General features: G+C 35.7%; 1 protein-coding gene across 20 annotated transcripts in view; it reads right to left on the reverse strand.

Moving 5' to 3' along the window:
- TBC1D5 (TBC1 domain family member 5) overlaps window positions 1–14002 on the reverse strand; it is a 530543-nt gene that overhangs the window by 256043 nt on the left and 260498 nt on the right. For all 20 annotated transcript variants that reach the window (XM_082392668.1, XM_082392665.1, XM_082392670.1 and 17 more), the window contains one exon: window positions 12663–12732. In XM_082392668.1, the coding sequence (XP_082248794.1) occupies window positions 12663–12732 (70 nt within the window). The remainder of the gene's footprint in view (window positions 1–12662; window positions 12733–14002) is intronic.

The following is a 14002-nucleotide window of genomic DNA, read 5'->3' on the forward strand; positions in this document are numbered from 1 at the left end:
CTATAAAGTGTGGCACCAGATCTGGGTAAGCTACAACATTAGGACTGCAGGTGCCAAGATCAACCAGATAAACACTGATGTTATCTGTAATTACCTCATTTTTAGCTTAAATCACAGGTAATGAGGGAACTCAGAGACTCTAAAAGGCAATTAGAAACTGTACTGGCTTTTTTGCTTCCTATATCAGGAATTTTAAAAAACTTACTTTTATTTAAAGCTTTTTTTTCCCCCTCCATAATGAAACATCAGGGCATATTACTTATACATATATAAATACATATAAAAACAAAAACAACTCACAATTACTCCCAAGCCTAAAATGGATTTCTTCATATTTCTAGGTGAAAAACGTTCTCATGTGATGAGGTATCATTGAAACAAAGGCAACTGATAGTTCAGCATGTGGTGGTTTGTTAAAATTAATTTACAATGATGTTTTGATTCGGGTTTGGATTTAACTGTGAATTGAGAAATCTTGAGCCTCCACGTCAATATTCACAAGGTGGATACAACTGAGTCAGCAACAGTTTTGGACTGCCAGATATAATCATCTTTTTTTAAAAAAAATGTATTATTTTCTTCAAAATACAGTGTTTAAGAGCTTCTAAATTCAGGATCATATTAAAAGTACTCAACAAATGTACTTTTAGAAAAGAAATAAGAAAAGCTGTGTCACGAGGTTATAAAAAATTAAGCACATAATAAAAGTCATATTACTAATCAAAGGATCAAACATATAGAAATGAGGTGAGAAAAGGACCTGTTCCAGACAATCGCTACGAAGTTGTCTGAAATGAATGTTTTCTATTCCATGGTTTACTGATGTTTCTTACATAATTAACAAGTAGGGGAAATCCCTTTCTTCGAGACACCTCGGTGCAGACCTCCACCTTCTTGGGCCCCCTGTCCCGCCCTTGTTTTCCTTGCTATTGGTGATAACCAGCATGGACTTGATATCTTATTTTCTATATGATAAAGAATTTACCACACAGTCTATGATGTAAACAATACTGCAATGGAAATACTTACAGAATTGAAAACAAATTATTTTCTAGTCATTTAGAAGAAAGTATTTATTTCCCAAAATCTGATGGCCTAATTAAAAGTCAATCCTGTTTCTTAAACCATGTTTTCCAAGACTGGGTTGACCGGTAGGGAATCACACATATAGAAATACATGTACTTTTGAAATAAATGTTTTCTCTTAAAAAGATTTAAGTGGATTATATTTTAACTGAATCCATCATTCACTTGATGACCAGCACCATGCAACAGAACTTCCTGAGATGACAGAAATGTCCTCTATCTGACCATCCAATATGGTACTCAGTACTCACACGTGGCTACTGAACAGGTGAAATATGGCTAGTGCAACTGATCGACAGTTGTTTATTGTCTTATTTTAATTAATTTAAACCTAAACTTAGCCCCATGTCACTAGTGGTTCCTATATCGGACAGTGAAACCGTTTTTGGATGATAAACCATTCATATATACATTCCCTTTTAAAGTAACAACTAAAAAGGTTCAAGAGATGTAAAGATAAATATGCACATGATACATACTCATACAGTGTCCCTGGGGAAAGAAGACAGAAATACATTAAAAGCTAGACTATACAAGTGGTTAAAAAATCAAGATGATTCTGTGAGAGAGGTAACACAGCATAAAATTCACTCTAAGTAAAATCAGATATACATGTACAAGTTTTTTTTTTCTTTTTCGTCTCTTAGCTCACTGGCTCTCACTGTGTTTCTGTCTCCATCACCACTCTCTGCCTCCTGCTTCCTCCCACCTCCCTCTTCACTCACACAACACACACTCACACACACACACGCACACACACGCTCACACACAACACACACGCTCACACACACACGCTAACACACAGCACACACAACACACACACGCTCACACTCACACACACACAACACTCACACACACAGTCACGCACACTCACACATACACACACACACTCACACACATAAAAGTTAGAAAAGCAGGTCTTTAGTGATGACAGTGGTACATCTATAAGTTACCAAAAATGATCGATACTGGAAAGAATCAGACCTGAGATTTGGACCATGAGCATATTATAACCATACTTGGCAAGAGACTGGCTCAAAGATCCAGGAAATGGTAATTTAAAATGAAGATCAACGGGCCACATGATCAAATAAACTTTAGTTCAAGGTCAATGTGTACTTTATAATTTGTTAGACTAACGTACCTGGGAAAACAACTTTACATGGGCCCCTGGAAAAATAAGGAAATACCCCCAACCCCAGGGTGACTAGAAAACATCACTCATTTATAGTTAAAAAGAAAAAAAAATGCACTGATTTTAAAAATCCATGCTTGAATACCTAATTTACCCAGCATGATGAAAGGCCAATGTATGCCATTTTCTCAACTCAAAAATGTTGAGAGTACCAAAACATTTCTAAAACTTAAAGGAGTTTTTCTCCAGATGTGATATACATTTGGGAAATGCATGGCTATTTGCTTCTACCTTAAATAACTCCACACTGCTTGGCTTTTGGAGTTTTCCATTCTGTTTTTAGCGGCATTTCTCTCATGGCCATCGTTTTCAGGCAATCAGCTATCGATTCGTAAAATGATATGTTAGCTTTCAGAAATCCTAAATCTGCACCCCTGTCACTTGCTCACTTTTTCTTTTCTAAAACCAAGACAACAAAGTAAACTTTGAACTGTCACCCATTCTAGCCTATTTCAATAACATAAACTATATCAGGCTTTTTCAAGAAAAAAAAAAAAAAAGAGAAATTAGATAAGTGGAAGCACTTTAAGAACTGGAAGGGCTTTCCTGGGACTAAATCTACCTCAATAAACAAACTCTTTGGCTATTTTAACATTTTCCCCATTTCTAACTTTCTGATTACATCCTCCTTGGGTGAAGATATTAGAAATTTGACCTCTAAATAACTGATATGTTACTGCATCTACAAAGAAAAGAGGGGAGATCCCTTTTCTCAGCACTAGACACTGGGAAGACACTGAAGTGAAGGAATCAGGGCGTGGAGACCTGGTTCCAGCCCGCACGCTGCTTCCCACGCAGGCCCGAACACCAGTGGGAGCAGTACTTCTCTCACCGATGTTGTAAAACAGCTGCTCCACGTCACAGTGGAAGATGAGTGGTTTTCTCACGACCTCCTTGCCCAAATTAAATTATGCTTCATAAAAAATCCTCTGTTAATATGCAGACATATTCTCCATTGCTGAAATTTTATGTTATTTGAAAGTTCATGTACTTCAAAAGAACCCAAATCTAGTCCTGACTTCATAAAAGACCTCTTGTTACTTTATTTGCTGTTCTGTTAATTCATACACGTGATAATTCAGATATTCCCAAATGGATGCCACAAAACAATTAATTATATGACCACAGATATCATTATAATGAACGAGCGGGATGTTTTCGTAAAGTTGTTGCGTGGAATGCTACTATAAGATTGAAAATCAGCACCGGAAGAAAATTTTCATTTTTTCTACAGAACTTTTAAAAATACTATACTTAGGAATGGCACCTAGAGACACAGAGGCAGGAAAATGGGTTCCTTCTCTAGGGAGCAGCCTCCATCAGCAGCTCAGGGGGCAGCAGGAGAAACAGGGGTGGGAGCAGTGTTCAAAATGCCAAACAGACCACTCTGGCTTTATTTATTTATCCTACTCCCTCCACCCTGTCCCAGATCTCTCAGGTGGGAAAAAATGAGGTCAGAACACAAAGGAGAGACTCAGGCTCTGGGGGTGGCCCTGTGGTGGGGTGGAGGAGGGGCGGGCAAGAAAACAACAGGAGTTACTTTGGAGATTATAAATTTATTCTTGTGAACCGAACAAAATCCAAACAACCAGAGCTCTGTGCCTGATTCAGTGACAGTGGGGCTCGACCACTCAAGGAAGCTTTAAGATCTAGAAGCATGTTAAAGATTGGATTGAGAGTTAAGAGATGGTGTGCAACTATTGTACTTTGCTTCAGATGGGTTCAGAGACTTGGTCATGTCATCCAAATTACTTTTCTAATCTGAACAAGTAGCTGGAAATACAATCTTTGAAACTCCTTGAGAATATGTCAACCAGACTAAACTACTTCTATATCTATCTCAGAAAATCATGGAATGAAAACTAGGTCCATATGTTCAGATGATACTAGGACATCTTTTTAATTTTCAAATATCCTCTCATTACCAGGTTAATTTTATTCCATAGCTGGTTTATTGATTTCTCCCTTATTTCCAGGCACATAATATTCACTCTCAATTGTAACATTATCAATTATTTCATATAATTTTGTGCAATTTAAAGATTCACATTTTCAACTCCCAGTTAAAATTTTTGATCACTGATTTAGATATGTCAAACATCTATGATACACTGAAATCTACTGTCAAAATAGCAGTTCCTGCAAAGTAACAATGTCACCACAATGAAACAGTTATATGTAAATACCCATGTTGTATGAGTTCGTCACTGACAAATACAAGGCCAACCGAATCTACCCATTCTGAGTGCCCCAAACCCCCAAAGAATGCATTGCTGGAGTAGAAAATGAAGAACGTCTTTGTTCATATTGTTCACCTCACGGAAAACTCCTGTTCATCTACTTTGCCTAGCAAACATATCCTTCCTCCCAACCACAACCCACCCTCAATATTAACTAGCCCGTCTGGTATTCCCCTAGTTCTTGGTGAAATGCCCCCACGATGACATCAGTCCTGGTGTATGCTAGCTGCTTCCATGTCTGTCTCCCCTCCTAGATCACGAGTGCACCAAGAGCAGGGTCTTTGTTTTAATCTTTGTCTAGCACACTGGCTGGCCTGTAATGAATGGGTGCAGAATAACGATCTGCAGAATGAATGAAGATATGTTAGGTCTCATGATGAACAACAACAAACTTTCATATATATTTGGGTTGGCCAAAACGTTTGTTTGGGTTTTTCCATACGCCGGAATGGAAATGGATGTTTATATATATATATATTTGTTTATATCTATATAAACAAATGTCAGAAAAGCACTTTTGAATGCTCTGGATTAATAATAAATGAAAAAATAGGATTATTAACCACTGCCACTTTCCCTCAAAAGGCAAGGTAATCTGATATAGAAAAGAGACAAATATTAAATACTAATTTTATTAAAATATTCTATGTAAATTTCACCCTTAAACTTTATCTTTGAGACTTATAAATTGTCCATCAAATCAAACATCAGAAATTTATTGCCACTTTAAAACTATATACAATTTTAAAATACTTCCCTGGTGGCGCAGTGGTTAAGAATCCGCCTGCCAAGGCAGGGGACACGGGTTCTATCCCTGGTCCAGGAAGATCCCACATGCCAAGGAGCAACTAAGCCCGTGCGCCACAGCTACTGAGCCCGTGTGCCACAACTACTGAAGCCTGCATGCCTAGAGCCCATGCCCCACAACAAAGAGTAGCCCCCACTCGCTGCAACTAGAGAAAGCCTGCGCACAGCAACGAAGACCCAAAGCAGCCAAAAATAAAAAAAATGAGTAAATTTAAAATACTTTTCTGAGATGAAGGCCAACTTTGTTAGGTGAAAAAGTTGATTAAAACTTAAAGGAAGTTTTACAAAAGAGAGAAAAAAGAAAGAAACTAGTATTGTTACTCACTATGTGTTAGGTGACTGGTCCAGCAGTTCTACACATTTGTAGGTATGCCCTCTATAACTCTGTGATATAGGAGTTGTTAATAGTCCAGCTTCACAAATGAAGTAATTAGGAATCAGGGAAGTTAATTACCTTGCCTAAGATCACACAGTCAGTAAATGCTGGAGCTAAGATGTAAACTTTATTCTGTCTTATTTCTATCTGTGTATTTTTTCTAAACTGTTTCCCTAAATTATGTATTTATTCTTAAAGAACTTAAAGAGTCAGTGTCATATAATTATATAGATTCTCAACAAAATACAGGCAACACATCAAAGTGAGGAAAGCAACCTTCTAAGAATCAGGAAAGAAACCCTAATTCTAGGTCCTCCTCTTTCAACTATTTACTAAGCTATGTCCTGGAAAAATAATTTAAAAGGCAAGGCCTCAGGAACTTAAGATGAGTGGGTGGAGAAGGAGTGGGATGGGGAATTCACTTTGGTCTTGATTATCTTTAGTATGTGTTATGGACTGAATGTGGCCCCCACAGATTCATGTTCTGAATCCTGACACCCAATGTGACAGTGTTTGGGGGTGGGGCCTTTCGGAGGTGATTAAGTCATCAGGGCTGAGCCCTAATGAATGGAATTAATGCCTTTACAAAAGAGGCTCCCAGAGATCTTTCTTGCCCCTATAGCCAAGTGAGAATGCAGTGAAAAGACTCCATCTATGAACCCAGAAGTGGGCTCCATCAAACACCAAATCTACCAGCATCTTAATCTTGAACTTCCCAGACTCTAAATTGTGAGAAATAAATTTCTGTTGTTTATAAGCTACCTAGTCTCTGGTATTTTGTTATAGCAGCCCAAACAAACTAATACAGTATAACTTTCAATAATTAAATTGTTTCTATAATTCCATATTCCTAAAAATAACAGATTAACAAATTTATATCATTCTAAGAGTATAATCAGAACCTAGATTTCTAATTTTAAATCCAAAGTATGCTTTTGCCCTATTATCTCTAATATTTTGAATCACTGCTTCATTGTCATTTCAAGAGACATATGACCCTCTTACATACAAATCGGGGTGAGGAGGAAGGTACTATACCAACAATAAATGCAAATGATATAAGGATATTTCCCACATCCTCCCAAATTATTAATTACATATAAATAGGATACATAAACGTCTTTGTGATAAAACTTGAAGCCTAATTTTAAAAATTTCCTCACTGACTAAAGAAAGTTCAAATTAATGGTTTCCTTCCTTATTCAGAAAAAGACAACTCTTAAATTCAAAAAGCTAAACCAACTATAATTTTTTTAAAACTTTTAACCAACTTAAACAGCCTTTGACTCTGTGGGCTACAAATACACCATACTGAGAAAGGGAGGCAACTGTGGAAGCTCTGATCAATATCAAGAAATAAGAGAAAAACAAATACCATATGCTAACACATATATATGGAATCTAAAAAATAAAATTGGTTCTAATGAACGTAGGGGCAGGACAGGAATAAAGACGCAGACATAGAGAATGGACTTGAGGACACGGGGAGGGGGAAGGGTAAGCTGGGGCGAACTGAAAGAGTGGCATGGACATATATACACTACCAAATGTAAAACAGATAGCTAGTGGGAAGCAGCCGCATAGCACAGGGAGATCAGCTTTGTGCTTTGTGACCACCTAGAGGGGTGGGATAGGGAAGGTGGGAGGGAGATGCAAGAGGGAGGAGATATGGGGATATATGTATACGTATAGCTGATTCACTTTGTTATAAAGCAGAAACTAACACACCATTGTAAAGCAATTATACTCCAATAAAGACGTTTATATATATATATATATCAATAAATAATGCCATCAGTACTTTAGCGCCAAGTGGCTTTTTATTTTCTTTCCTTAAAAAGAAAATAAAATATATAAAGGGGAAATTTTTCCCTTATTTCTTCAACAAAAGTTCTTTTGAAATATGAAACTTGGTCCTTCTTTAGAGGGAAAAAACTATGAAGCCAAAAAGAATGAATATTTCTTAGTTAAAAAAAACCAGTGTGTAGTTTATAGTCTTTATGCAAGGACTACACATTTTTCAAGGCTCAAGTCACCCCGTTATGCCAGCTGTAGGATTTGCTAATTCAAAAGACACACGTAAGTATTTTGCAATTCCTTTTTGCATTCAACTACCTATGTTTTTTAATTCAACATCAGGGTTTCTGACTAAATCATTACAAGTTTTGTTGATCGGCTATGACTCATAGCTGAACAATCACTGGTCGTTATTATTTTGAACTGTCTCTTGGAGTCAGCATTTCATTTAAGGTATTATTTGAAAATTATCCAATTGTCAAAATCCAGAAGATAATACATGTTTACTAATGGCACAGCTTGGGAAAATACACTCAAAAATGGTACCATATGAAATTAAATTGTAAAAGTAATTAGGGTCAGCTAAGATGATTTACCACTGAATACACAGAATCTAGAAAATCAGAGTTAAATAGACAAAGTTATTTTAAAATAATCTAAAATGATTTATATTCCATCCTATGCCATTTATACAATGCCAAGATGTTGTCTGAAATTTAAGCAATATTTTGAGTTTCCCAGAGAAACTCAAAATAACTGGTCTGAGTTTTCTCTAAATTGACTCTTAAAGGAACAGATTTTAACATGAATTTGTGGCTACATAAACACAGCCTAACTCTTTCAAAAATGAGGTAAAAATGAAGTTATTTTTATACTGGTAATTATAACATTATACTTTTAAAAGCTTTACACTGACTCAAAAAACCATACAGACTTCCAATGAACTTTTGCAGAATATCATAATTTGATCAATCAAGATATTTAAAAACATAGGGTAAAAAAGGGAAAATTTTTAAATGCTCACCTTCAATTTATTTCATAGGTCACTGTTATACCATCTAATAAGATAATTAAAAACATGCAAGCAGCTGGTACTACAGCTAAACAGATTAATGTAATAGTCTGTAGTCATATGTGCTGGCAAGGGGCTCGCCTCTTTGGAGAGGAGAAGGTCAGCTGCCCTTGGGAAGAGGAGGGGGGATGAGGAGAGAACGCTCCTACCATGTGGCCCTGTGCTACAGTCACTAAGTTAAACATCTACTGCAAACTGCTCATCGGCAAACTACTTCTCTGCTTTCATACCCTCGGTTTGAAAGGGTCTCAGTTTTAATGGTGAAATAAGAAACAGAGAAAGCTCATTTAATCTAACAGAAAACATTAACACTAGTCTTTAAAAAGCACAAGGTATACTGCATAAACCAGTAATATCTTCTCAGTTCTTCTAATCTTTCCATTTTACCACATCACCTGCAAATTAGTTGGGAGACAAACAATTAAATTTTAACAGAAACTTCCAAAACAAGATCTAGCTATTACCCAGGCACCATATAATCATCATACTGGAGTTAAATGCAGCTGTACTCTATCTGAATCAATGAAGCAAACCACAAGAGACACAAATCCAAAGTGAAACCTCCTAGCCTCTGAAAAACAAATCTATGAGCCTTAGGCACATAAAGCTATAGATACGGTCCATTGACTGTAAATTTCAAACTTTGTCAAAATTCCAAAAATCCACCTCTGAACTTATACTCATAATAAAACATCTTCCTCTTATCTCCACTACGTGTACATCTTTCCTACTATTTCTCTACTATTTGTACTATGTGTACAAATGTGCTATGCAAAGGCAACCTGGAATATACAGCAGAGACAGAGTATCAAGCCTCAGGTTAAGCTTGTTCTTAGCCTCCTTTCTGCTAAAAAACAAAAGTTATTTTCCGGTAAGACATTTGTTTTTAAATCGTCCTTTTGGTGTCTCCACATTAGCGCACTGTAAAAATATTCTACAACACCCGAAGATGAACAGGGATGACAATGATGAGGATGGCATGCACTGGAAGATAAAAGCAGCTAACGTTGATTCAGCATTTGCCTCACCACATTAGCCCATCAGCTCCTTGTAACAAATGTGTTGTATCATCCCCACGTGCAAGGTGAGGAAACTGAGCCTAAGACTTGTCCAAAGTCTCCATTTGGAGTCAGGATACGAACCAACTCGCTATGTTTAGATATCATTAATAAACAAAAAACAAAACAACAACCAAAAAAGATACTGTGCCCTCTCATAACTGACCATCTAAGACCACAATAATATAAACAAATAATGGAAAGAATATAGACTTAGGTGACCAATTCAAGACTGAATTGGAAAGTTAATAAAACCTTGGCACATGCTATAAAAGGGTACACACGTGGAAGGTTAAGTGAACACTAAGGCAGCAAAGTTGCCAGTTCACATGAGGTAAGCACAAAGAATTAATAATATTAATGCATGGCTTTGCATTTAGATTTTCAAAAGGCTTTATCTTATACAGTCCTATCTCGATCTTTGAAACAGTTGTGAGAAGGAAGCAGGTCAGACATTATAATGTCCATTCTATAGATAAAAAATTAGAGCTAATCATTATCCCAAGACACAGCATATATAGCTTGAGTATCCTAGTACTAGGTTGACAGCCAGAATTATCTGCAAAGAAAGGTCAGCATTTCTGAGGTGGTTTAAAACACAAAGGTAGACTTGTTAGGCTAAAGATATTTGACGGTTGGAACATTCACATTTTTCTAATAACCTATTTCTACTTGCTTTAAAAGAGCTCCGATAGTAATGGAAAAATAATTTTCATTTTCAGACGTAAATTTTATTGACAATTCTGTTGCCATTTTAGTGTGATTCTGCAACAATTCCTAGGTTTTATCAGTTAACCTGATATGAAAATATACCCTAGAGCTGTGCTTCTATGAATTCTGCATTTAACCCAAGTGTCAGATTCACAAGTAAGCTCATTATATTGTAAGAGCTATTGCCTACTCAGTAGAAAAATATTCATTTCACACCTTAAATACTATAATACTATTTAATAACAGCACTGGCCTGCCAACTATTAAAAGCTCATTTTTATACACTGTACTACCTGAGCTTTTTATCTTGCCTTTTTAATTACAACAATAAATTAATATCCTAACATTACAACACTGACAGGCATTGATTAAAACTATATTAGTTAACAATATTAGTATTTACTGTGCAAAGTTGCATTAGGAGTTCATTTTCAAAGTACAATTATCATTCAATAATACTAAAATACTTTAATCTTCAAACTACTCAAGAACAAAATAAACTACCAGATAACACTGTGCCTTTATATTAACACATTTCTCTTAACTTGCTGTCCATTAGTTACTATAATTAGCTAACTACAAATGTAGTTATGAAGTATAATTCACCAATGAAACTGATATATACATATGGGTTTTCCTGCTTTGAAATACATCTTTATTTTCCTTTTGTCTTGGATTTTTTTAAACTGTATTTATATCTAATACTGATATTTCCACCATGGATTTCACACATATTATCATCTTAGCATTCCTCAGTTACATGACAAACATGAGTATTTAATTTAAATATCTTTTATAGAGAGTTCCCTGGTGGTCTAGTGGTCAGGATTCTGCACTTTCACTGCTGTGGCCCAGGTTCAATCCCTGGTCGGGGAACTGAAATCCTGTAAGCTGTGCAGCATGGCCATAAATAAATAAATAAATATCTTTTATAGTCATCTTTTTTTTTTTTTGGTGTGATCAACATGTTCAGATAGAGGATTCTACCTATTATTTAATATGTCAAATTCCAAACTTTATATTACACTTCAGCACTAAAAGAAGGTTCTGGAGAACTCCAACATTTATAAGGTAGGACGGGTACAGAGAAAATATAATGACAACATGTGAGCTTTTACTGCTGTGAAAATACGCTTCTAGAACACCATGGGAACATAAGCCTTCTGCAGTATCCATGACACTTGAATGACTGATTATTTATAAAGACTCCAACTGGTATAAAATAAAGATGTCAAGCATCTCAATTACCACCTCATTTCTGGAATTCATAAACAAACTGTAAAAACTTTCACAATTACCACACTTTTATTAAGTGCTTCCTGAATATAAGGCCCTACTCTAGATGTTAAAAGCTTGCCTGGGATCTGAAGAAACAAATGACACAGTTCCAGCTAGGTATACAGAATATGTATTCAAGAAAAACATAAAGATTCTAAGCATAAATTCCATATTTATTATAGAAAAGAAGGAATTATAGCTTAATATTCAAATGAGTTTCCAAGTGTACAGTGGTTCTTGCATATATTTTATAGCATCAACACACAGAAGTATCAGAACTTATTAACCATAAGGACAATGTACTCCAATTAAAGTACTTCTTCAAGAATCTGCATTGCTACCTATAATGTCAAAATGTATTATTACTCAATCTGTACTTTTTATTCCCCAAAAGAAAACAACCTATTTCTTACATCACTTTGGTTCAGTATATGAATTTTCAAATATTACTGGAAATACATTAATCTTTCTTCTTCCTAGGTTTCCCTGTTAAGAAGATACAAAATATATAAACACTTACTCAAGCAAATTCAAGTTATAAAGAGAATATTAACAAATAACTAGATAAGATGCATGCTTCCTTAATTGCTGTATCCTTTTTAAAAACTGTTAATTGAGATGTAACTGCCCTGTTTGCTGAAGAGCCAAATGGGATATTAACAAACAACACGTAATGTAACCACGGGTTATGTTTTATACTCTCTGAGATGCTCACAAGCAGTACACTCTGTATTAGCAGGAAACTTAGACAAAGGAAGCCTTTAGTACTGTAAGAGATACACTGGAAAAACAAAAACAAAAATGGATTATATTGACGCTTAATACTACATACACATTCATTCTAATCATCCTACTCTAGGATAACGCCAGATATCTACAATAAGTCCATCTACTCAAGAACTAAGAATGCTACATTTTCAATTACTCAATAAGTCTGCAGGACAATTGCATACCACAATATTCTTCACATTTGTCAGATTTTTTAGAACCCTGTAAGATTAGATATCTTGTAATATTATATATCTATGTATTCATCACCTACCTATAGGAATTAAAAGTTCCATCAGAGTCTAAAGTAGAACTTGTTCTTCTTCCATTTTGATTTGAATCTCCTGGAAAAAAAATTTTTAAATACTGAGATTATGAAACTTGAGTATTTCAGTTGAAAAGCTACTGTGTGGCAGCTCCACGCAGTTACTGAGTCAAAACAACAAATATCCCCTTATCCCACCCCCAAATATCTTTTGTAATCAGAGTCCTTTAAACAAAAAATTCATTTTGATGTTAAAATATAGACTAACACCACCACTCCTAACTTGGATAGGAATACTACAGAAGTAATTGCAAACAGGAACAAAATTTATACACCATTTAATCACAGACTAATGCTTATAAACAAAGGGCAACTTTTTATTAGTGTCCTGTCCACTGGAAGAGTCAAAAGAGAGCAGGCAGACAGCAGACTTGGACTACCCTCCCCCAGCCCACCTCACCCCCTGGCCCCCCAGTCCTCCACTCTCTGGGAATCTGGTCTGCAGAGAGGGAGAACAGAAAGCTGAGAGGTGGTGATCAAGAATGCAGTCTATAAAGAAGCAGACCTACTAGAGAATGGACTTGAGGACACGGGGAGGGGGAAGGGTATGCTGGGATGAAGTGAGAGAGTGGCATGGACATATATACACTACCAAATGTAAAATAGATAGCTAGTGGGAAGCAGTCGCATAGCACAGGGAGATCAGCTCGGTGCTTTGTGACCAGCTAGAAGGGTGGGATAGGGAGGGTGGGAGGGAGACAAAAGGGGGAGGAGATATGGGGATATATGTATATGTATAACTGATTCACTTTGTTATAAAGCAGAAACTAACACACCATTGTAAAGCAGTTATACTCCAATAAAAATGTTAAAAAAAAAAAAAAAAGAATGCATTCTAAGGATCTTTTAATACATCTTAATAGTCTTCCCCAAACTTTATGTTTTAACTGTGGGCAAAAGTTCAGCAGTTTAAAAAAATAAAAAAACAACAACATCTAAAGGTATTTCTGCCTCATGTAGTAATATCAAACTTTTAGGGGAAAAAAACAATTCCTCTCAAGCATATTCATAAAATCAGATTAGAACAAATTCATACCTATCAGTTTAGAGATCATAGAATAAAAATAAATTTGCTGAAGAAGTTTAAACAAGTGCTTGCCAATGCCATAATATAAAATATACATTCTTACTGACAGAAAATTAATTTTAGCTTAAAATTTAAAATATATACTTAAAAGTATAGTTTTTAGGAAACCACAGATACTACTATTAAATATATCATTTATTCTTAGAAACAAATTAAATAGACCAGAATCTGATTACATTTTATACTCCTAATTCCTATAATG

The sequence above is a fragment of the Balaenoptera borealis genome, assembly GCF_965194805.1.
Source record: "Balaenoptera borealis genome assembly, chromosome: 5".
NCBI classification, from domain to species: Eukaryota; Metazoa; Chordata; class Mammalia; order Artiodactyla; family Balaenopteridae; genus Balaenoptera; species Balaenoptera borealis.